This window comes from Sarcophilus harrisii, chromosome 1, assembly GCF_902635505.1.
Source record: "Sarcophilus harrisii chromosome 1, mSarHar1.11, whole genome shotgun sequence".
NCBI lineage: Eukaryota > Metazoa > Chordata > Mammalia > Dasyuromorphia > Dasyuridae > Sarcophilus > Sarcophilus harrisii.
Window position 1 is genome coordinate 403,859,902 of NC_045426.1, and position 27,084 is coordinate 403,886,985.

A 27,084-nucleotide genomic window follows, 5' to 3' on the forward strand; every position below is an offset into this window, starting at 1 on the left:
AATGAATTCTGAAAACTCCAAACTATTTTTGCCTAGCAATAGTTTCTATGACTCTACTTTTTTCTAGGTCTCCTTACATTTCTCTGATTCTCCTTCTTGGTGTCCTTTCCTGACTCATCAATCATTAATCATTCTTCTCTCTCACCCTAAGTAAGCATGGGTGTTGCCTAAGTTTCTGCCCTAAACTTTCTTCTCTGTTTTTTAGGTGATCTTTTTTTTTTCACTAACACAATTAATACCTTTGTTCAGGCTGTTATCACTTGTCATATGAATTACTGTAATAACTGCTTAGTTGTTGAATCTGCTTTCAACCTTTTCCCTATTTCAATACACACATGGCTGCCAAGATAATTTCCTTAGATAGAAGACTGGTCATGTTAACTCCTTTGCTCAAAAAGCTCTACCAACTAGCTATTGCTCTAGGATAAAGTGCTAAAATATATTTAAAAACCCATTCAGACTACAATTTAAGGACAACTACCATATCTCTGACTTTACTAGGCTATTTCATGTAATTTTCTCTTCTTATCCAGCCTAACTGAACTGTTTGTTAAACTTCATGTTTTATTTCTTGCTTCCATGTATTCTTATAAACTTGTCTTCCATGCCTTTTCTGCTTTACCTTTCAGAATCTTTAACATTCTACTATAATAGGAATTTGAAAACTGACTAGTAACCTGAGATTTGTAGTTGAGAGGAACAAGTATTCCCTCTTGGACTAGACTAAAGAGACTATCAAGATTTTAAACTGGAAGGTAGACTTGAATCACACACAAATTTTAAAAGGACAAACATAACCCATGTGAAACAGAAAAGGGAAAGAGTGAAGAATTCAAGAACCAAGTAACAGCAATGAGGAGATAATATCCTCAGCCCCACATAAGACTTAGTGAGACAATTCTGAAGAAATCAGAGGCTTGGAATTGAAAAAGAAGAGCCTGAAAGTAGAAAATTAAAAGAGGGGTCAGATATGGCAAAAAAAAGGGAATGATGGAAAAGGGGCAGGAGTACCTATAGGCATCTTGGAGGAGAAGACAGGATGAAGCTATTGCTTTTGTACTTATATTGTAAGAACTGAGGGAAAGGTTTTTTTTGTATTTTATTTTATTTTTATTTTTTCATAATTATAACTTTTTATTGACAGAACCCATGCCTGGATAATTTTTTACAACATTATCCCCACTCACTTCTATTCTGACTTTTCCCCTCCCTCCCTCCCTCCATCCCCTCCACCAGATGGCAAGCAGTCCTCTACATATTAAATATGTCACAGTATATCCTAGATACAATATATGTGTGCAGAATCGAACAGTTCTCTTGTTGCACAGGGAGAATTGGATTCAGAAGGTAAAAATAACCTGGGAAGAAAAACAAAAATGCAAGCAGTTTACATTCATTTCCCAGTGTTCTTTCTTTGGGTGTAGCTGCTTCTGTCCATCCTTGATCAATTGAAACTGAGTTAGATCTTTTTGTTGAAGAAATCCACTTCCATCAGAATACATCCTCATACAGTATCGTTGTTGAGGTATATAATGATCTCCTGGTTCTGCTCATTTCACTCAGCATCAGTTCATGTAAGTCCCTCCAAGTCTCTCTGTATTCATCCTGCTGGTCATTTCTTATAGAACAATAATATTCCATAACATTCATATACTACAATTTACCCAATTCTCCAATTGATGGGCATCCATTCATTTTCCAGTGTCTAGCCGCTACAAAGAGGACTGCCACAAACATTTTGGCACATACAGGTCCTTTTCCCTTCTTTGGTATCTCTTTGAGATATAAGCCCAGTAGTAACACTGCTGGATGAAAGGGTATGCATAGTTTGATAACTTTTTGATTATAGTTCCAAATTGCTCTCCAGGGGAAAGTTTTTTAAAAAGTACACTTTAACCCCAATTTTCTCTCACCATGCTTGTACAATAAATGACATAGATCACAATTAGTTTTAATTAGAAAACCCTTGAAGAACTTGTATGTATTTGTATTTGCATTATTTGAAGTTACAATTATATAATATATGGTTATTGGTTCCAATCCAGTAGAAATATGCAGTATGAATTCAAATAATGTGATCACACAAAGAAGAGTCAATATTACACCGAGACCAATCTGGTTTCTTTTCTCTAAGTATTTCCCATACCCTAATTTTTATCTCAAAAAGTACAGGATTGGCTGAAGAATGATTGTTCTAGCTGCTGGGGTTTCAAACACAAAAGAATCAACATAGTTGCTGTTCCCAAAGTATTCAGGGAACAAAACACCAGGGGGATATGATTCAAACATAAATAATTATCATATAATATGATAAGTTTAAAGTAATGATTTGGAAAAAAATTCTATAAGGAAATATGAGAAGAACTAGGATAGTCCCTTACTAACTAAAGGCAAAAAGCAAAATACTGGAAAGGTGAACTCTTGCCATCTTACTGAACAAATCATTTCTGAAGAGTAGATCATTGTTGATGAATCCAGCAGACAAACCCATATTATTATAACATGTGTGTGCTCACAATAATTTATATATGAGTTTTGCCTAAGCACTACAATAAGAAAATTGCTTTTTTAATTTGTTTGCTTTTTGGCCCACGCCCAGCTTAGAACCCAGAGGACAGCCCTAGTTCTAGCTACATTTTAAAAATTGTTTAAGAACATTATAAGGTATCCCATAAGGGCTATACATTCTATTTTCCTCAAAGAAAATAATCTATTATAAATAATGTGATCATTTGTTAAACCAAAATGAGTCTAATATGGGCATTATCAAGATAGATCATATCTGTTAATGGATCAGAGTTTTGTTTATGCTTTTCTATTTTTAAAGATAGTAATGTAAGAGCTTATAAACAATACTATTTCTTGATTTTAGGTAGGAAAATACTAACATAACTGAGGAAATTGAAATGCATTTTTAAAATACTAAAAAGTGTAATTAAAACAATATTTTTTTCTGAAAGATTAGATTTTTCAATGGAATCATAAACTCTAATAAATGAATTTGAAAACTGGTCTACTCTGGTTCTCATATATATGATCCTATACATGGTATAATTTTGAGACATAAATGGAATGATTAGAGACACATAAAAAAAGCAATATTGTGAGAGAAAAAAAGTAGGCAGTACTTCAAACTTCAAAGTTTTAGCTGAATTAGGGCCAAAAAAAAAAATGAGAGAGGTCATCAAACAAAGCAAACTGTCATATTATAATTGTTCTATACTTAATACAATGCATCTTACCCTTATTTCCCAAATTAGCTTCAATGACCAGTTATAATTTATATTCTTTGTAAAATCCAATCTTTAAACCTGCTCAATGGTTTCACTGAAGTCACTGTAAAAACTTAAGAACAAAACCCCAATTACAACACCTGCTTCTTACCTCCTGTTTAATGTTCAAAGTCTCATTGTTTGTGTGTGTGACTCTTGTGAATTGTGGGCTTTTTAGGAATGAAACTATAGCAATTAAAGATGTCATTTTGCCAGCATGAAATAGGATATCTAAAAATTCTAGACTACAGGGAAATAAGAAAAAGAAGCATTTTCTACAATTCTTGGGTAAAGTCAATATATGACCAACTGAGGACATATAAATGTTATAATAAAAACAGCAACTTTGTAAAGTATTATCTAACTGAAATATTAGATTTCTTACGCTGATTCAGGAGAGTTCTTGATTGAGAGCAAAAAGTGGGGACCTAAAGTTTTAAAGTTCTGAAAAAACTTAAAAGATGTTAAAACACCTATTTAGATGTTATATGTATAGTATTCAACCATGAGTGAGTCTTACATCAATGTGAACTTCCTAAATAGCTAAACAGTGAGTAGTATACTAACCTGACCAGTTAAAAATCAGGCACATCACAAAAGCAAAAATGTCACTGTATAATAAAAGAGAAGAGTATATGTATGTGTGTGTGTGTGTGTGTGTGTAAGCACACACATGAGCATGTACAAAAACAGAACTTGTGTTAGTGAGTGGGATTAATGGTCAACAAAAAATTGTATTCCACCAAGTTGAATAAACACAAAGGACAAGGCTTAAAATAATCTAATGGATAGAAATGCTATATTAAAATCAATTTTAAGAGGAATTTCATTGTCAGAGCATAAACTGTCTTTTTCAAATCCTCAGCAATAACAAAATTAAATTCACAAAGTCTAAAGGCAAATGACATCTGATATCTACTGATATCTACTCAAACCATTCCCATTAGTGTCCTTGCCACATTGAGCAGGATCTTAAATTTAAGGAGAAAAAATAATGATATTTTTCAATACCATATATTTTCTCTTTATTTGGAATGTGAACTATATTTAGCATATGCAGATTTAATTTCTTTTTGGCTTTCAAAATAAATCTCTAAGTGCTCTCTGAGTTTTAATGTCAATTTATTAAGAATGTAAATTATTTGCTTCAAATAAAGCTGTCATAAGATTAGTCAAGACAGTTTAGATGAGGCTTGTAATGCAAGATTTAAAAAACAGGGAAGACTAAGGGGAAAAAATTTTTTAGCTAATAAGTAAGAGTAGAGAACAATAAAAACAAATACATCATCTATTATTTAAGCATATGGAAAAGGTGTCAGGATCAGTAACTTGAAAGTAGTGTCTTATAGAATTTACATAGTTCATGCAGAATGCTAACTCTGAATTTTTAAGGAAGAAATAAATACTCAACAATAGATGATCTTGTTGAAGGGATGAAACACTAGAGTACATATTGAGGAAAGCTAGAAGCGTCAAAAAAAAACTCACTGAGTCTTAAGAGCTTGAATATGCCAATTAATCCATTTTTTCCAATAAATAAATATCACCGACAGTCAACTCATTACAACTTTTGGGAAGAAAATAATTAAGGCAGTTAATGATCTCTCTGATTTTCTGTCATGAATGTATCTGTTATGATATTGTGCTGACAACCTGGATCTGGAGATTTTATGATTATGGGAGAGAAGATGAAGAAAAGCAGAAAAAGAAAAGTAGAGGAAAAACAGTATTACCTTAAAACGAAGGTAATTATTAAATATATACACATATATTTGTATGTGTGTGTGTGTGTATATATATATATATATATATATATATATATATATATATATATATATGTTGTTTTCCCCAGTTACATGTAAAAACAATTTTTGACATTAATTTTAAAAAAATTTTGAGTTCTTAATTCTATCCTCCCTTCCATTGAGAAGACAGGCAATTTGAGACAGGTTATACATGTGCCATCACATTAGTCATATTGTTGGGGGGGGGACAAATCAAAGACAAAAATAATAACACAAGACAAAGAAAGTTTTAAAAAAGTATGCCTTAATCTGTCTTCAAACTCTATCAGTTCTTTCTCTGAATATGGACAGCATCTTTCATCATAAGTCCTTTGGAACTGTCTCTACTGAGAATAGTCATTCATAGTTCATCATTGTACATATATTGCCTTTAAACTGTGTATAATGTTTTCCTGGTTCTGCTCACTTCACTTTGATTCAGTTCATCTAAATCAATCTAGGTTTTTCTGAAAGCATCCTACTTATCATTTCTTATAGAACAATAGAATCCCATCACAATCATATACCACAAGTTATAAACATTATCTTCCCATGTAAGAATGTAACCTTATTTAATCTTAAGGTAACTTTATTGGATCCTTTATGATTTCCATTTCTTGTTTGCCTTTTTATGTTTCTCTTGAGCATTTTATTTGAAAGTAAAATTTTCTATTCATATCTAGTTTTTCATCAGGAATAGTTTTCTATTTTCTTGAATATCCATTTTCATCCTTGAAAGATTATCAGTTTTGGTAGGTAGGTGATTCTTGGTTGTAATCCTAGCTCCGTTGCCTACCAAAATAGCATATTCCAAACACTGATTTAGTGTAGAAGCTGATAATCTTATGTTATTCTGATTGTAGCGCCATGATAGTTGAAAAGTTTCTTTCTGGCTGCTTGCAGTATTTTGTCCCTGTCTTAAACTGGAATTTGGCTATAATAATCCTGGGAGTCTTTATTTCATTTTGGGATCTCTTTTAGGAGGTGATCTATAGATTTAGTTAATTACTATTTTATCCTCTGATTCTAAACTATCAGGATGATTTTCCTTGATAATTTCTTGAAATAAGACACCCAGGCTATTTTTTGATCATGGCTTTCAAGCAGTCCAATAATTCTTAAATTATCTCTTCTTGATCTACTTCTAGGTCACTGGGTAGTTCATATTTTCTTCTATTTTTTTCTTCTTTTGATTTTTATTGTTTCTTGATGTCTCATGGAGTTATTAGCTTCCCCTTGTTCAATTTTTAAGGAATTATTTTCTTCAATGAGCTTTTGGCCAATTCTGCTTTGAAGAAATTCTTATCAGTGAATTTTTGTACATCTTTTTCCATGGAGCCAGTTCTGCTTTTTATGAAGTTCTTCTCTTCTGTGTATTTTTGTGCTTCTTTTACCATTTGGCCTATTCTGTTTTTAAGGAGCTATTTTCTTCAGTAATTTTTGTGCCTTCTTTACCAAGCTATTGATGTCTTTTTTTCATAATTTTCTGGTATCACTCTCGTTTTCCCCAATTTTTACTTGACTTCTCTTAACTGATTTTTAAAAATCCTTTTTGAGGAATTCTTTTGGTCATGAAATTAATGCCCATTTTTCTTTGAGACTTTGTATATGCAGTTTCACGTTGTTGTCTTCTAAATTTTGTTTTGAGCTTTCCTGTCACCATAGTAACTTTATATGGTCAGGATATTTGTGTTTGTTTTTTGAGCCTATCACTAGACTTTTAGCTTGATGTTCAAGTTAGGCTCTGCTCTCAGGGTGAAGGGGGCACTGTGCCAAACTTCAGATTTTTTGTGTAGATGTTTTCAGAGCTAGTTATGGGAGTCTGCAAGTTTTTAATTTTTTCAAGGTGGCCTGATCAATTTTCAAGATCACATAAGGGCAAATAAAAGTTGTTTCCTAATTTCATTCACTAAAATTACCCTTTCTTTCATAAACATGTATTAAGATTTGGAGAAATAAGGGTTGTTTTTTTTCCCCACTATTCTGTAACAAATCCACTCTTTTAAAAGATTAGGCCTATTTTTCATTGTGTAGAAGATCTACACAATTAAGATTTGGTAAGAACTCAAGCCAAATACATGCTTTTTAACTTTTACTCATGGAAGATGCTTGCAGTTGAAACTAAATAAATCAAATTGATGTATGGGATTTATGGGATCAACCACATTATTTTATAGTAAGACTTCATATTACAGTCACATCTTTAAAAATAAAATTCTTAAATTTCAGCTGCTTCAAATCTCAGATGATTTAGCCCATGATTAAGAATACTTTCATCATATACCTATATGAGGAAATATGGAACATATTCAGAATTGTGGCTATTCTGGAACATCAGACATGGCCTTCATTAGGAATGTTCCTTTAATCACATCAAATAAGGTAAATATAAAGAGTGGAACAGATTGATGACTTTCTTACCTGAGCTATGACATCTGAAATTGAGGCACATCCCACCAGAAAACTGTATTTATGTTTCAAGAGAATGCCAGCATGGGTCCATGCCTGTCACAAAGGAAAAAACAAAACAAAACATAAGTGAACATATCTAATTGAAAAGACATCTTCATGTTTATTTAATTATGGGTTGTTTTTTAAAATCATTTTCTATTTCTTCAGAATCTGTGACTATGTGAATGATTGGTGATTTATTTCATCAGGATAGGGAATTCTGGTATGGGAATTTCTTTTATCAATTTAACTTATCTCTGGTTTGGGAGATATCTATCAGGAAGTTATCTTGGAAACAGAGAGGTTAAGTCACACATAGTCATATAGTTAGTGTCAAATGAATAATTTGAGTCCAGGTTTTCCTAAGGCTAAATTTAGCACTCTATCCTATATTCTATTTCTATATTCCTCCTACTTCCTGGAAACATGAATCTATATTGTTACTTTTATATTTAATTTATGGTTTACAAATATTCTTACTTATCAAATTATCATTTTAATACAATAGGTAGTATTTAGGTGTCATGGTTAGAGAATTTATCAAGCCTTATACAATGGCCAGATCTTCAGTATACAAAAGTACTAAAAGTTGAAGAACTGAGACAGCTGCTGAAAGACATTTATATCTAGGACACAAGTAGTTGCTCAACATGTGAATGTGTATGAGTAGAAAGGACTGGGGGAGAATACAAATGAAGTAGAAAAGGCAGATTTTTCCTTCCTTGAAGAGCTTATAAACTCAATGAAATTAATATCATATTTCTACCTCAATTACTTATGTATTCCAAGTGAAAGCATATTTTAAGAAGAATTAACTAGGTGACTGACACCTTCAGTTTCTTAGTGAACAGATGGCCAATGAATCAGCATTGAAGCTGCTAGGGCAATGCAGAATTTCTGGCTTTTTATGCTTTGGTGAGTATGCTGGGCGATGGTCTTTCCTGGCTAAATGACTCATAAGGACCCAGCAACCAATGTTACTTATTTAATCCAATAATGCAATTGCTTACTCTGAAATATTAAGCATTTTTATGGGAAAATGCTTACGAAGAAAAGAATTATGATAGCTATTCCTAAGCAAGAGTGACTTATAACGAGCCTGATTTTCTTATATAAGAGAATATTAAGAGGAAGAATTTAAATTTTATATGAAACTATGCTATAATCAAGACTCTTTAATTTAGTTCATTATAATTACAATTCTTGTACATTCTTATTTACTGATTAGTGGGGAGTCTTCTAGTCTCTTGGCTACAAGTTTGGGCACAGCCTGACTACATCTGACTGCCAGCATCTTCAAGGGAAAGTAGGACTGAGGTACTATATAAAACCAAAACTTTACGTATGAAAGTTGGTGAAGGGCTTCAGTTCTCTGTAGTACTGGACTCTCTTTAGACTTAGTGGCTGGGGGGTTGAACCTATACTTAAGAGATAGAAGATCTTCACAGCTAAGCAAGTTGAAAATTATTACATATTTGATACCCATTTCCTGGGTTTGTGTATAATTGTTTATTCTAGTCATTTTGTTTTTCTTTAGCCCTATCTTGGAACATACAGGTTGTAAAGTTACAAATGTTAAAAGAAATGCTCACAGTATCCATATCTATGAATAGCATCTTGTGGTCTGTCTGGTGGCTTAAAAGCTATCAGTATGATTAATAAATTTTGTGGTTTTTCAAATATTGTCTCCTCAACAAATATATCAGAGTCATGGGGGAACAAGTTCACTGCATTTTTTATAGGTTTTTTTTAAAGATACTATTAATAACAGCTTTGCTCAGCTGTGTTATATTCTCCTGAGCATGTGTATGTAAAGATAGAAAAGATACCATATGATTATGGTTTTGTTGTTATGTACTTTTCCTTAGAAATACTCTTATGGCTGAGAAAAAAAGGCAGAGAGAATCGGAAGGATGGATAATTAAGATTTTCAAATGTACTTTTGTGAACAAATCATCCCAATAGGTTTGAATTCATTGGATAGCTGTACTGCATTTCATTTATGAGTAAGAAGCCTTCATTTCAAATGTGGATTTGATGATATTCATTAGAATTTTATTACTCTTTCCCCCCAGTGCTACCAATGAAAGATGTTAACTCTTTGAAGGCCACAAAAGGATACACTTAATGAATGTTAGTGGTGGTAGGTATTTCAGTGCTCTGAAGTGTTTTCGCACTAAATAAATTTAGATGCTCGGGAGAACTCAGCTCTGTGAATTCAGTTCAATGTTTGATAAAAATACATCAAGTATTGAAATGGATGCATTTGAAAATTCACATAAAAACATACATTTATATGCAGTAATTCTTATAGCAGAGGTTTTATCTTCCATTGAAAAGCCTTAAAGGTTATATACAACTGAAATAAATGTGCCCAAGAAGCAGAAATATTTAGATATAATGATGTAGACCAGAGATACTCTGCTTGACCTCAAATTAAAGAATTTTCTGAAATGTAAAAAGGTCTCTAATAACAGACCTTTTCAAGTGATAAATATTTATAACCAATTCATAATAATAAGAATTTTAAGATGACAGGGTGAATATCATGGGGGTTAGTACAAATTTTTTTAGACTCAGACTTTGTGATTTTTAAAAATTATCTCTAAGACTGCTATGAAATAAGTTGCAACCTAAAAGAAGGGTTTATATTTTAGTACTAGAAATAATTTTCAGTGGCTTTTCTTTTCTCATGATTCTGTGCCATCTGTAATATTTTGTGTCTATCTATGTATAATCTATAAGTCTAAGTATAAAATTTCATGGGAACACTTGCCTGTATGATGACATGGAAAGCTTGGGCTGTCAAGATGATGAGTACTGAACTAAATATAGTAAAGCTAATTACTGAAGCAATAGCATCTTCACCAGTTCGCCTTAACTGCAAATGATTTCCTAAGCTAAAATAATGCTATATATGTTTAATCACATTAGAAGATTCCTCTCTGATCTTCTGAACCTAAGAATATTTGAATAGCTCTTTCTGGCTGCTTGCACATATGCTCAGAACTAGAAAAAAAATTTTTTTTTAAATTCTTTTACTAACATATGAGTTGCAAAGCATAAAATGAAGGATTATGAAAGCTTGGTTAAAAGTGAAATGTTTTTTTCACTCACCATGGCATCCATAAAAGGGAAGGCAGCAAGATAAAGAAAAGCTCTTCGAGTTTTATTTCCCACTGATTCATCCACATGGTGCAGTTTATTAATAATGTAGTAGCCTAAGTCACTGTAAGCTGCAAGAATATAAGACAAAGTTATTATTAATGCCTGGAGCAGTTCACAATTTTGAAGAGCTTTAAGGCTCGCAAAATGTTTCACACATGTCCCCCTCACCCTCATAAAAACTCCATGAGATAGGTGCTAATATTACCCTTGTTTACAGAGAGCCTTTGAGTTGCTGAGGGGCATACAATTAGCAAGTTTAGGAAGTGGGACTCAAACTGAAGTCTTCCTGACTACAACATGAGTACTTTACTGACTACTCCTCTCACTAACTAGATTTGTAGATACAGGCAACTTTCAGAGAAATATAAATGTTCTTTTCTATATCACAATTTCTTTTTCATGGTATAGATTAGTCTGCCTTCATACATTTTCCTTCTTTCCCTCCTTCCCTATTTCCTTCTCTCTTTCCTCCTTTCTTTGTTCCCTCCCTCTTTCTCCATCTCTCTACTTACCTACCTACCTACCTACTTATATCTTTATTTTTTTGTGGACAAGTTTAGGTAAGTTCTGCTCAAAAAAGTAAAGGAGCTCTTAGGATTCCTTTATTTCTAAGATGCGATAATTTTCTAACAGGTTAGCACTGCCTAATATAATGATGTAAACATTCTAACAATATTACAGTAGAAAAAAATAAAATGAAGGTACTTTTGTTTAAACCTTCTGATTGATTCACATTTATACTGCTCCTGAAAATAGCATCTTCCTTGTCATTCAGTTATATCTGACTTTATGTTATCCCATGGACTTGTCCCTGAGGTTTTCTGGGCCAAAATATTGGAACAGGTTTGCAATTTCCTTCTCTATTGTGTCCTTATTAAGAACTAAGGCAAACAGGGGTTAAGTGACTTGCCTAGGTTCACACAGATAGGACATATTTGAACTCAGATCTTTCCCAGGCCCAGTGCTTATCCATTGAGTCCTTTAGGTGTCTTGCAAATAGTCATCTTAAGAGAGACCAAAGTAGCAAAAACAGAGAAACAAATGTTGCATAACACTATTTTGTGATTTTTTTTTTGGTTTCTTCCCACCCATTACTTATTTCTAGTGTGAGAAATTAGCAAGGTGTAAATTGTTAAAACTAATCTGTATATAAAGCTTATTTAACAAGTTCTCAGCTAGGCTACCTTAGTAATAACTTATCTACAATCCTTTCTTAGTAAAACTATTCTTCAGCAACTACTTCCTGAATCTGTATATCTTAGAAATTAAAAGTTTTTAATGAAAGTTGAATAAGGTTTTAGAAAACAAATTTAAACTGGTTCCATGACATGGTCCACAATTAGCCTATTTGCAGATAAACTTGATTGAATATAAGTGAACTTCTCAAATAGATCAGTGATGGCTTCGAAACCTGGAGGATTTTACTTCTAATCCTGGTTGTATCAGCTGTTATATGTATAACCATGTACTAGTAACACAACAATTACTAGCGTTTATATGATGCTTCAAGATTGGTGAAGCACTTTATAAATACTACCTCATTTTATCCTCATGATATTATCTTTTCCATTTTATGCAGGAGTAAACTGAGGCAGACCAGAAAATAAATGATTTGCCAACGATCACAAAACTAGTAAATATCCAAGACTGAACTCATCTTCCTGACTCTGCTTAGTGCTCCAGGTCTGTGTTTTCCACACCTATAAAGTGGGAATGAAGTTAGACTAGACTTCTAAGATACTTTTCTATCTTAAATTTATGATCTTAATAGGATCCTTAATAGGAAGAGAACTTTAAGGTCATTTGAACCCATTAGGATTGTTAGCTTTGACTTTAGGCAAGCAAGAAAATAATGTTAGTCTAACATGTTAACTAATCTTGTTCTTTATTTGTCTAACTCAGAACAAAGTTTTCAATCACTATCTAGTCAAACAACAAAGCTCTTATAGCTCTTCCATAATTTTCCTTTCTATGTCTGGGCAAGATAAATGGTGATGATTTCACATATGTATTGCTAATGTATTTCTTTAAAAAAAATCACTGACACCATACTTGCAGCAGAGTTGACAGCTCCTCACACTGAATGGGCTGGTTTTTTACTTGTGAAATGGGACATGTGCACACACCATAATTCATCTGTGTGTTACACTATGCAAATGCTTAGCCTGCCAGGATGTATTTTAAAACAGCACAATGAAAGAACATGGGACTTATAGAAACTGGAGCTAAAATTTAAGTATTTTTAAAGAAACAAAATAAAATCAATGTTATCTAGCCCTTCTAAAGCTGAGTCCATGAAGGGATAAAGCCAAGTTTTTCTACTGTGTCATATGATGCCATTTCTATGACGGACATAATTCAAGCCAATCAACTCAATTAATACTTCAACAATTCAAAAAAATACAAGGAAGTTTGCAAAGAATTGGAGGTGAAAATTTAAAAAAAAGTCTCTGTCCCAAGGACTTTGACAAATGACTAGTATATCTTAGATTAGTGTGGAGATAAAGCCAAGAGGTCAAGAGAATATAAGGAAGCCCTCACTAAATGTTATATAACAGTTCTAGAACGACTAAGCTAAAAAATGGCTTTTTAAAACAGAAGACCTTTGATTGATGAAGAAAAAACATTTAATTATTTAGTATTTAACACCTTGATGTATTTAGTATTTTAGTATTCATCCATGGTCATACAGCTAGTGCCAGAGATAAGAATAGGAATGTAAAAAATGATCTTGGATTAATTGGGTATGATCAAAATTCTTAGGAAGATGTAGAGAACAATGTTAATAATATAGATAAAGGTCTGAGATCAAATATTTGGGAGTTGTAATATAACTTTTATTCATTCATTCATTCATTTATTTATTCTTTTTTTTTTTGGTGAGACAATTGGGGTTAAGTGACTTGCCACTTAACCCCACACAGGGTCACACAGATATGAAGTGTTAAGTTTCTGAGGCCACATTTTTGAACTCAGATCCTCCTGACTGCAGGGCTGGTGCTCTATCCACTGAGCCACCTAGCTGCTCCTTGTAATATAACTATAAGAGAAAACCACAAATGTCCAATTGAAGCCAGTATTGGCTGACATTTATGGCCTTACAATGTGTAAAAAACAAAGAAGAAAAAAAAACCATAAGTTTCTATATAATATTAAGCAGGTCTTTGTTATAGGTAAAATTTAATTTTTATTGATAATACTTTTCAGATGTACAATTATTTCACCAGGAGCAATTTCATTCAGACACTCCTCAGATATCATAGAAGGTTATATCATATAATTGCAGCAAAAAAAACCTTAAAATCTTCCAGAAAAATATTTTTATTTGTACTATAAAAACAGGGCATTATCTTTATGCAATGTGCTGGTTAGCCAATTACGAAATAAGTGAAGTAATATTTTACACAGGTGCTAAATTTATTCTTTAATTCCCATCTTAGGAATCATCTAGAAGCTTTTAAATTCAGTTTCCTTACCCAGTTAGATTAAATTGTGCCAAATTGTGCAATTAGTCCTGTAAATGGTTTTGGTATTTGTTTTATAAGCAATGAGTAAAAACTGTTACAGTATAAAAGCAAATAGCTGGAAATGGATAGCCAGCATGAATTGATTACTATTTGAACACTGATATTTTTTCACATAATGTTTCACAATATAGTTTCTCAAAGCAAGAAAGGGGGTTAAATCTCATACTACAGAATAATCGCATTTAAAAAAGCAAAGATGGACTGAATTTCTTCCATCAAATTAAATACTAGATTAGGAAGTTTCTGTCATTGATATCATTTATATATATAACACATTAAACAAGGGTAATGGCACCTATATCTAGACTACTAATCTAAATAAGGGCAGATTGCTTACAGTATTTAGTAGAACATATTTCATGTAAATTATATAAATGAACATATATGGGGCAGCTAGGTGGCGCAGCGGATAAAGCATATGATAGAGTTTTGAATCTCAAACTTAACACTTCCTGGCTGTGTGACCCTGGGCAAGTCACTTAACCCCAACTGCCTTAGCAAAAAACAAACAAACAAACAAAAACCATATATAATACACACACACACACACACACACACACACACTGTATATAGATATATATACACATAGGCTGTATAAGATATGTACACACATACTGTACATACATATCCATACACTAAGGCTATATGGATATACATACATACTATGTATATATGTGTGTATATATTATATAGATAAATATACACATATGTTATATATATACACACATACGCATTCATACTGTACATATATACATATTATACATATATATGCACGTATACATACTATATGCACACACTATATACAAATATATACATAAACACATATACTATATATATGCACACACATATATATACTGTAGATATATATATACATATACTGTAAATGTATATATGTGTATATATACACACTGTATATATATACATAACACATATACTATATATAGAGCTATATATATATATACACACATATATTGTATATAAGTATATACACACATTATACAAATATACACACATACACACGTAGTATATAGATATATACATATACACATATGCTGTATATAGATATATACATATCCATGTATACTCTAAATAAATATATACACATACAGACATATACTGTATATATATATATACACACACACATTATATATATACACATAAACTGTATATAGATATACACATATCTATATACACATACACATATACATATATACATACACACACTGAATATAAATATATGCATACACACATGCTATATATAGATATAGACGTAATATGCACATACTATATATGCACATACACTGTATATACATATACACACACTGTATATAAATATATACACACATATCCATTGTATATAGATATATCCATATATAAAATACACACACATATATAAAATACACACACACACACACACACACACACGCCATCTCCTTGAGGGCAGGACCTTTTTTTTTTGCATCTCTAGCATTTAGCATTTTTGGATAGGTTACTATAGATCACTGCCTCTCTCTAACTTATTAGAAACTCAGAAAATGGATGAAACTACAAATTTCCCACCCTGTGGCAACCAAACTATCAATAAACCTTTCTGAGTTCACCCAACCCATGGGCTACATTCTTACAAGTCCTTTCTGGTTTGCTATAGTCTTCAAGAAGCCAGCATCACCTTCCTTTATAAGTTAGATTAAAAAAAAAAAAAACAGCTTTAGTCAGCAAGGCTCCTGGGCTTTTTCTTAGGTTTTAAAATCTCCAGGGATGTTAGTGGAATGCTAATAAGGTCTTTGAAAATAACTCTGGGACTTTGTCTGCCTGTCTCTCTTACTAATTGGTTCTTTCATTTCCCCCAACATGATCCAAAAAGCATTTTAGGACTTGACAGCCTTGTCTTGTACAGGTAAACATCAGGTTCCTGGATAATCAATTCATCTTTTACTGATGTTTACTGCATACAAAGCACTGAACTAGGGCCTACAGACATCTAGAAATAGTCTCTGCTCACAAGAAGCTTACATTCTATATTTTTACTAGTCCTGAGAAATGAGACTCAACTGGTACTGCTTAACTGGTACAAAACTTCTATCTTTCCCCTCAGCACACCTAACCAAAAGCAAGAATAACCAGACAAACCATATGCTTTCCTATCAATATTCCTTCTAATCCTCTGTCAAGTTGTAAGCAAACAACCGTGTTATGTGAACACTATGAAGACTCAAGAGGATATGTAATGGGAACAAATAGCACTTCCAACTGACACGGTGTTATATGCAATTGTTCTTGTATTGACAGATATAAATTGTAAGCACTTGAATACAATCCAATCAAATAAACTTTATGTTCTTATGACTCCAGAATTCAGAGGTGATAAGAGAACTTGGTAGATCATCTAATCTCTACTTCACAAAAAAAGATGCCCAGAAAGGAAATCATTTGTACAAGATCATATAGGTAACAAGCAGCAAAATCAGAGTTTATATTCTTTAAATTCAAATAAAATTATGTTTTTAATCACCATTCCTCAAACCAACTGGTGAAAGATAGATATTCTGGAAAGTATAAAATGAAGGGGAGTACTTTCAAGCGTCAGCTCTTTTCTCTTTTACTTCCCAATATATTTGTTGCTGTTCATTTGTCTCAGTCATGTCTTCATGACCTCATTTAGGGTTTTCTTGGCAAAGATACTAAAGAGATAGACACTAAAGTAGTTTTCCATTTTCAGGCTTCAGTGACTTGCCCAGCAAGTGTCTGAAGCCAGATTTGAACTCACGAATATGAATCCCAGTGCTCTATTCACTATTCCACTTATCTGTCCCAAGTATATAGGGGTAGGCAAATCTGCTAGTTGGGGGCACTAATAATGCCCAGTTCCAAAGGTTTCCTGAATACAAAGAAGGTCTGGTTAATTATCTTCCATTGTTTTTAAGAGGTTTATCAGAAAGCTCTTAATGTAGTTTTAGGAGGATGAAAGAGGAAAAGAGAATATCAGGGAATGATTAGAAAATAGGTAAAGATGGTAAGAAGAATAAGAAGGAATGTTAGGGTTGGGGAAAAGAAGTCATTTATACTTTGGTGTGACTTCAAATCACTGTTACCAATTATAATTAAGATGCTCTAGATATCCTGGCAAATGGATGTATTATAGCTATATAAATTTATTATTATTATTATTATTATTATTATTATTATTTGGTCTAGATCTGTAGTTTCATCTGTATTGAGGACTCTGGATGAAGATATTTTATCTATTAATATAGATCAGAAACTGTTCTGTAGCTCATAGTTAGAGAGCTATCAAGGACATTGATTGGTAAGATGATGTGTTTAGGGACCACTCCAGAAGTGTGTGGTAGTAATGGATTCAGCATGGTGTCTGACATTTAGTAGGCACTTAAATAATAAAAACAAGTAGGTAAATACTTGTTGCCTTTTAATTATGGTTTAGTGTTTTTATGGATTTATCTCTGTCATGTACTTAATCAGCATATGTAATATTATGACTATAATTTGGAAGATTTAAATGGAAAAAAAAACTCACATTTTCCAAAGGGCATCAATTTGGCAAAGTTCACCTAGTCTCCAGAGGATAAGTAAAAAGTAGAGAAATGTAGGGAATTGATGGGAAAGCAGAAATAAGGGAGAATGATGCTTCCTTTTAGTCTATACAATGAAAAGGCTTGGGTTTTAACTGGGTATTCTACTTTCTGCTGGTCAAGTCGAGCACATGGTGGGAGCTGAGATGCCTCCTAGGTGTGCTGGGCCTCTCCCTGCAGGGACTAAATAAATGCTTTCTCTTTATACCTGAATATGTCTCTGATTAGTTAATTTGGGAAAAGGGTCTAGCACCCATCCCCCACTATCTTTCAATTATATGATTAAATTCATTATCTTCTCATAAATAATATGCTTGAAAATGGAATCCAATTTTAATATATAAAATATGATAATTTTATAGAAATGATTTCTTGAAAGGCAAAAGATTTCTTTAGCTTCAGTGGGATAGCACCTCAAATTTCTTGGATATGATTTCCTGATAAACAGGCTCAGACTTAAGTGACCTCTGAATCCATTCCACACATTTTTTTTGAAAAAAAGATAGAAGGAAGTAATTGATGCATTTATTTCAGAAATCAAACTTAAAAGAGCATTCAAAAACAAAAGGGGTTCTTTTAACTAGTATAGAAACCCCTTTGTTGTATATTAAACATGGAATGGGCTGAAATTTAAACATTTTTTGGGAAAAGGCCCAAGATAACATTAGCTGAAGAAATTGATATGCAAATACTTAGATATCACTAAATCATTGAAGTTGCACATATATGTGTAAACGCTGATTCCAGTGAACATTTAGGACACATATATGGAGCCTTGGGCAGAGGTCCAAAGGAACAGGCAACTTTTCTGCCAAGAGCTTTGTGAGTGCAAATAGTTAGCACTAGAAACTGGACTGGATATTTGCTAAGTAAGATGAAAGGCTGCATGTTATCTTGCATGCTGTCCCGACATGGGAGCTATGACACATTAAACAAAAATAAGAAGAAAGATTTTCCATAGGAAGTGACATTGTATGCTGTTAGATCATAATACATTGTAAATGGATTAGGGGAAACCGCTGTCTCCTTTAGTTATAATTCATATTCATAGTTCCTGCATAAATCAATGCCAAATTTGAAGTAAACAATGGATTGGCAAAGTGTTAGTCACAGGTCTTTGTGGTCAATGGGGTTTTATAGATGTGCCAATCAATTTCTATGTTGAATGAATGAATGAATGGAGCCGGATTAAAGCCAAGGATTTCAGTAATCATGGCTTTAGGGGTTTTATCACCTCCCAAGAAGCCAGCGAGAACAAAACTCCTATCTAAAGACCTTGATAGACCTAGGATTTGGTTAAATTGCAGAACATGTATACACAATGATGTATAATGTTATGCAAAGACTATAGGAGGGCTGTTTGTCCCATGACCTCAGAGTTGGAAAAGCTTTCCAGAGACACCTATTACAATCCATATCTGACAAAGAATCCTCTTCAGATCGTAACAGATAAGTCTTAGCCTGAAGATTTCAAGTGAAGGGGAACCCATTTCCTTTAAGATAGCCTGTTAATACTCTTAGATAGCTCTAATTGTTCTTAATTATTTCTTTACATTGAACTCCATCTGTTTCCCTAAAACCTGCCTATAAATTCAGTCCTATTCCTCTCTTCTAAGGTTAAATTCACAAAAATCTAACTCTTCTCCCATATGATAGCACTTCAGTATTCCAGTATAACAAAATTGCCCCCCTCAAATTTCAACTGTTATTCTCTTTGACTAATTAGACTAATCAATTCCTTCAACTCTTTCTCTTATAGCTTGATGAAGTCCCTAACCAAAATGGTAAGCCTCCTGTGGGTGTTATTTAGCTCCTCAATATCTTTCCTTAAATTGTTCAGAAATTAATTCAAAAACACAGAAGGACTATTTCTTACTATGGTCAGAACTTCATGCCTCTCTTAATACAACAAAAAATTGCTCTGCTGCACTATTCATACTGAGCTTATAGGCCACCAGCATGGTGTTGTGATAATCTACTGAAAGTAAGTTTTAAGAGATCCAAATAAATGTATCCATGATAATTCTCATGCAGTTGTGATCACTCCCTTAAGCAAAAAAAAAAAAATTGTACATGATTAAATTTGTTCCAAATTCAAATATGAGTGTAACAGAGCACACTTGTTTTTAACCAATTACCAGTATCTTAAACAAAAGAAATTGTGATTGTGTTAACATCAAATAAAGTCAATCCTAAATGAGGATGAATATGAATAAAGTCACAGAGGTACTTGCTATTTTACTAAGATCAGTAAAAGTTGAATAGGAATCACAGGTTCCCGGAGGAAAAAAAGGGGTTTTTGTTTCTGGAGCTATGGAATAACTTTGAAGATAAATGCATTTTCTATTGGCAATTAAATTTACATGGGAGACATATGATACTCATTATTTTATTTATATTTATTGTTACTTATCATGTGAAATATTTATTGCTTGTATATTAAATTAAATTAAATTATGCATGTAGTAGAAGTATCTTAAGATAAAGTTTAGGGAAAGAGGATCCTTGGCCACTAAATGGATTGTGAAGTAAATCAGTGGCATCTTACCTATCAAAGTATGAAACACAGCAGCTATGGCTCCGGCCACCACCATGCACAAAACAGCTTTGGTCCTGTCTCGTTTGCTGTTCACAAATACTAGACCCACATTCTTAAAGTCACTCATGGGGCCTGTGAAAAATTTCATCAGAGAATAGGCCAGTCCATAGCTGGCCAGCATTTCGACTGCATCTTCCTTTACAGCAGCAATACCTCGGTTCAAGGCCTGTAAAGTTAAGGGGAAAAAAATAAAGAAAACCAAATATTAATAATAGGTTTAGATACATAATTTGTATTCAAAGGAAATTCAATTTTTAAAATAAAATTTAAATATTAAAATATATAATATATAATACAATAATATAAATATAAATAAAATATAAATAATATAAATATCTAAAATTTTTAAAAAATATTTTTATAGAAATAATTAGGATCACACACTACCACCCCGTGAATCTCAATTTTAATTTGATCAATTACATTCTTTAAGATTTCAAAGATATACGATTTCATTGACACACATTTCTGCTACTGGCTCAGAATTCAACTCCTCTACTCTTTAATATAGTTTTTAGGAGTTGCTCAGGCCAAAAGTTCAGCATAGATTAGCCAAAATTGTGAGGGGCCTCCAAAGCTAGTCTTCAGACAGGAGAACTAATGTCCATTGCTATGCCCTTATGTGAAACCCTTTCAAGAAAACTGGAGGTAAAAATGAACACCCGCAGTAGCAATCTAATTATCTTTGTCTGGAAGATACTAGACCAGTTTAGTGTCCAAGTTGCTGATTTGAACTTTGGGAGGAGAGTAACACTCCAAGAATTCCCTCGATTGTTGAAAATCATAGATTTGGTTCCATAACCATTAGAGTTAAGAGAAAGTATAAGATTGAGAAACAAGCCCAAGTCTCTTAAGAGTAAATAGCTTGTTTACTTGTTGACTAACAACAGTTTAGTGCTTGTTCCAGTACTGAGTTGACTAAGCTCTTGTTCTTGGCATGAAATATCAAACTTGGAAAATTCAAATATGTTTGGAAAATTTTGTCCCATAGGGACATTAAATTATATCTTTGGATGAAATGATCATATTAAAATATGTGACATTGTGATTTTAAAAGATAAATTCTCTGGCCCAAAATTCAGACATCAGTGAGCCAGGATTCTTTTTTGAAAATTATTATTATTAAAGCTTTTTATTTTCAAAACATATGCATGAATGATTTTTTACCTTGTGTCCCAAATTTTTCCCCTCTTCCCTCCATCCCCTCCTCTAAATGGCAAGTAATCCAATATATGTTAAAACATGTTAAAATATGTTAAATCCAATATATGTATACATATTTATACAATTATCTTGCTGCACAAGAAAAATCAGATCAAAAAGGGAAAAAATGAGAAAGAAAATAAAATGCAAGCAAACAACAAAAAGAGTGAAATGTCATGTTGTGATCCACACTCAGTTCCCACAGTCCTTTCCAGGTATAGATGGCTCTCTTCATCACAAGATCATTGGAACTAGCCTGAATCATCTCATTGTCCATTAGAATTGATCATCACATAATTCTGTTGTTGCTGTGTGCAATGATTAGTGGGCCAGGATTCTTGTTCCGAATGATGTGCAACTGACTGAAAAGGACACTGACCTGAGCTCACAGTGATGCTCTCTCTAGGGAATCTTTCTTTTGAAATTATGTTTCCCAACTATCATTCTTTATATAGTCGTCTATTATAATCCCAATATCTATTATTTAAATTCAAAAGAGAAGAAATAAATTCTTTTCCTTAGTCTCTTTTTCAAAATCAGTGTTCTTCAGATAACTTAGGTGAAATTTAATAAAAATCAACCTGCAGTTCTTTACTACATTTTATTGCTTTCTTGCATGTGTTATACCAATACTAGTTATGTATCTCAGAAGCTGGATAGTGTGGTCAATAGAAAGACAGCCTTGCCATTAGGAAGTCTTGGGTTTAAATCATGCTCTGATACATATATTGACTATGTAAATCCCAGGCAACTCATTGAACCTCTTATTTCTCTAGCCAACTCTTTAAGATTATAAATTGGAGAAAGTCACAGATAGAAGGGATGAACTTCTTCCTAAGTATGCCAACAAATTATCCTTTGACAAAATGTCTCAGATATAACAGAAAGATTTAATTGTTTGCTCTCAGAGAAATGTATAACAATTTATAACCTTATTAAAAGAGTTAACCTAGCCCACAGTGATAAACTATTTCTACATATTTATTTGTAAGACTAACCTCTACTTTCAGAAACCATCCATAAACATTGAGCTGAGACCTAAAAATATGTGATTTTGCTTATACACAATTTTTAGTACACAATTTGCAACAGGTGGAACATTTTGGAACCAAAAAGCTCCCGGAGGATATGAGTAAATATAATCTAACCTTTGAACATTCCTCATTTCTTAGAGCAGTGACTTGCATATAGAGCAGGAGATCAACAAATATTTTATTTGAACCAAAAATATTCCAATTTTCTTGGGAGAGTATCTTTACTCACTGCATTTAATGAGGAACAATCCACTGACAAGAAAAAGAATTATATACAAGTATCCCAAAGAATTAATGTATTTACAGAGGAATAATGCTTGCAAGATAACCTCAGAACAATCAAAAGTAAGAATTCTGGGAAGCTATTGCAATTCAGTATCATCTTCTAGACAAAGCTATTCAGGATGCTAATGTGGTATGTTTATTTTTACTTCCAGTTTTCTTTAATTTCCTTTAAGTAATAGCTTACAAACTCTGTTAGAAGACTCTTATCTCTATTTCTTAAATAACACATAAATTGTCATGAAACACTTTGTTAAATGACTGATTTCCCACTTCACCAAAGATTCTCTTATGTCTAGTCACTCTAAAATAAATCTTAAAACTCAGGAGCTCCGATGACAACACTTGTATAGAGCAAGGGAAAGATTGGAGAGTGGGCTGGTTCTGGTTATGCATCAAAACATACCTATAGCACTTGAAAGCCCATCAATTTAATTTGCTGTTGTACATCCAATTACATCTAGTTCAGAACAAAACCCACACACCCATGAACATTTTGTTCCGAGCCTTTCATAATTCTGGCTGTAATCCCTTTATCCACTTTTGTGCATATCATCTATTGCTTACGGGCAAAATATGAAAAATGGCATCCTATTTATTTTCATACTGGCAAGAGTGTCAGCATGATGAGATAATTTTATAATTAATTATAATATTGCATGTGTTTATGATACTTTCAAAGCAACCAAACTAGGATCTAGTTCTCAGGTCAATTATTGTTCTTCTCTGGGTTTCAATTTCCCACTATGTAAGATGACATTAACTTTAAGGTCTTCTTCCATTTCTAACATTCAGTCATTCAGTGATTTTTTCTTCTTAAGGCCATATGATTCATTTTTTGATGCATCCCTCCCCAAGGTGTTGATTTCCACAAAAGGTAGATGAATTATTTAGAATACTTCCGTAAAACATATTAGCATATTTAAATACTGTAGTGTTAGACTTCATACTGGCAATTTGGGAGGTCTATTCCTTGACAAAATGATACAAATTGACCTTAACTAAGAGTATTTATTAATATAATTTTCTGTTTTCTATTTCTATTGATGATCCATGGTTGGTGCCATGTGCCAAGGAGGCAAATGGACAGGAAAGCAAGATATATATTAATAAGGTTTGATTAAGATGCCAAGTCTGAAAAAATTTCAGCTGACTCAATGACTGCAATATCATAGCTTCTTAGTATGGGACAGTACTATCATATTATGCTCAGAAGAGAATCACTTAGTGTCTTGTAACATAGTTTGTGGAATTTTTCTGTATGTGAGTGCTAAGGGGAGAAGGGAGAAAGAAGGAGAGGAGAAAAAGAGAAATGATTTGTGGCTAAATTACAAATAGAGTAAACCTTGCTCCTGGGCAATATCCAAGTGGAGTGTTTTATGGTTAAATATTTAACTGATTTTAAAATACAAATATTGTTTAACCTGGGAAGAAAAGATGTTAAGATTTCTTTCTTAAGTGAGATACTGAAGATGATTAGACCTGTTTTATAATCACAACAAATTTACAGTTTATTGTGCAACCATGGTTAAATAAAGTGGGAAAAATGAATTCATGTCATCTTATTATTGTTCACCATAGTTTACATGTCTGCTGCTTTATGATTTACAAAATATTCCCTCACATCATTTCTATAATTTAGAATCACAGTTTTTCAGAATTGCTGGGGACTTTTGAAGTCATCTAGTCCAACTAACTCATTTTACAGAACCTGAGGACCAGGGAGATCAGAACAAATTCTCTTACTTTCATTTTATAAGATGAGAAAATTCAGGCTCAGAGAGGTTGGCCAAATTTGCAAATAGGCCCAGAATAGAGGAATATAGAAAGCTGACACTTAAACTCAGCTCTTGTGACCAAAGACAGGTGCCTTCTCCACTATATTAAGCTTTAAGTGTATGGTCAACACAGACTACAGGATACTTAATGGATAGGTGAGCATGATTTTTGTGCAAAACTAACTAGTCATAACAGTGTGGCTATAAAGCCACATTAAACTCCTCCTTTATTCCATTTTCTTCCCAACAAACTGTACCACAAAACCCTGAAAAATGAGGAGTAAGAATGCACTAAAGACATTTTTCACAACTTTAAGCTCTAAGCTTCTTTTTCCTATTAGTCAACCCATAATCCTTTATTAAGCAGTGCTATGTGCTAGGGGGCTGTGGCTATAAATACAAAAATGAAACAATACCTCTTCTTAAGGAGCTTACCTTTCTTTAGGGGAAAGAGCAAGTATAAATCTAAGTATATTCAGAATAAATATGGAAGATATAGGATAATTGGAAGAAAAGGCCCTAGCAATTGGGTGAGTGAGATCAGAAAAGAGATGCAATACAATTGAGAATGAGATAATATTCCAATCTCTGAACAATCCAAATTACAAAGCACAAAGAAAAGAAGAGTGATGGATTTGAGTCGAGTATGACACATGAACAATAACTTGCATCTGAGAAATGGCATAAAAATTAATATTATCAAGGACAAGTGCAACCCATCTTTTTTCATGTACTACAAAGAAGTAACTCATGGTACATTGGAATCTCTGAAATATTCAAAGTAACAGTACATTTATATAGATCTTGCAAAAAGTATTTGTAGAAAGACATGGATAAGAATCACACATGACACTTAATGCATTATAATCATGCTTATGAATTACTGGTGCAAAGCATCAAAATAAGTATTCATTTTAGGAAGCAATTAAGAAGCGCTGGGTTCTCCCCTTTTCTTCCCTGCCCAATGGACCCTGATGCAGCAAATCATCCCCATCAACATTTCCAATTAAACATGACTTCTATGTCCAGAAAACAAGTAGATTTTTGTTATTCAGTCATTTTCAATCATGTCTAACTCTTTTTGATTCTTTGGGGGGTGGGGTTTACTGGCAAAGACAGTGGTGTATTTTATTTACTTTTCTAGTTCATTTTACAAACAAGGAAACTGAGGCAAACAGGGTTATGTGATTTGTTTGAAGTCACAGAACATCTGAATATAGGTCTTCCTCACTCGAAGCCCTGCACTCTGTCCACTGTGACATCTAGTCATCCTAAATAGACTTATAATTGAAAATTAAGAAGCAGGAAGATCCTAAAATGCTTCTTTTAAAAAATATATCTGGTGTTTAAATGACTTCTTTTACAGAGCTTTTGCTTTAAATGCCTAAATCCATCCTTTATGCAGTGGTTAGAAAGATAAAATTTTGAGGGTCAGTTTCATTATTTATTAGCTGCATGACGCCATACAAATTGTTTAACCTGTGCTGTTTTACCTCATCTATAAAATGAAAAAAAATTAGTATTTGTACTATTTACCTCTTAGATTTGCTATTTTGACATAGAAAAATGTTTTAAGTTATAAAATATTATATAAATATGAGACATTTTAATGATAAAATGTCCTCTTTTTAAACAAGAGAATATTAGGGATGTGTCCTTCTTACTATACAAAATTAAGAGAATCCAATCATTTCTTTTCTTTTTTGTATTCTGTGGTTTACAGAATACATATCAGAAAGGACAAATACTTGCTGGTGCTCCAAGGGGCAATGAATACATACTACAGCATTTCTGCAGTGATAAAACATATGAAACATATTTGTTTCCATCTTTCCTGCCTCCATTCTGTCCAAGTTTCTGACTCTTTAGGGTTATCCATGCATGGCGACTGCCAGTGTCAAGTTGCCCAGCCTGAGCAGCAGGAAACATGGGGGTGAAAAGAACAAAAAAGATTTTAATCAAGCACAACGCTTCTAAGAAGAGCCAAGTGTATCTGTTCATGTCTTTGACATAATCCATTTTTCTCCATTGGAGAGGGACAGTCAGGGTCAGTATTACTTTCACAGATTAACCACTTCTGAAACAATCCTGTGATGACATATCTGGCCTGAGGAACACCACATTTTATTCCATTACCCTCCAGAATAACTTCCTGGCAAATCTTGGGTGTTTTCATCAGGAACTCCTAAAACCCTTGGGTTCAGAGCTGTTCTCCCCCTCCCCTTGTCAATGATACTAGTACATGTATTCCTCATTTGTTATTGACAAGGAAACTAAAACTTTGGCTTTACCTAGGGGTGTACTGCTACTAAGTGCCTGAACTGGCTAACTTCTGGTTCTACCATAACGACCCATGATTACCAGAACCTAGTCTACCTCAAAGTTTATGTGACAAA

At 33.0% G+C, this 27,084-nt stretch overlaps 1 protein-coding gene across 2 annotated transcripts in view; it reads right to left on the reverse strand.

The window, feature by feature from the left end:
• Window positions 1–27,084, reverse strand: part of ANKH (ANKH inorganic pyrophosphate transport regulator) — a 148,379-nt gene that overhangs the window by 52,190 nt on the left and 69,105 nt on the right. For both annotated transcript variants that reach the window (XM_031946137.1, XM_031946138.1), the window contains exons 3-5: window positions 20,341–20,557; window positions 10,625–10,743; window positions 7,478–7,561 (exon numbers count right to left, since the gene is read on the reverse strand). In XM_031946137.1, the coding sequence (XP_031801997.1) occupies window positions 7,478–7,561; window positions 10,625–10,743; window positions 20,341–20,557 (420 nt within the window). The remainder of the gene's footprint in view (window positions 1–7,477; window positions 7,562–10,624; window positions 10,744–20,340; window positions 20,558–27,084) is intronic.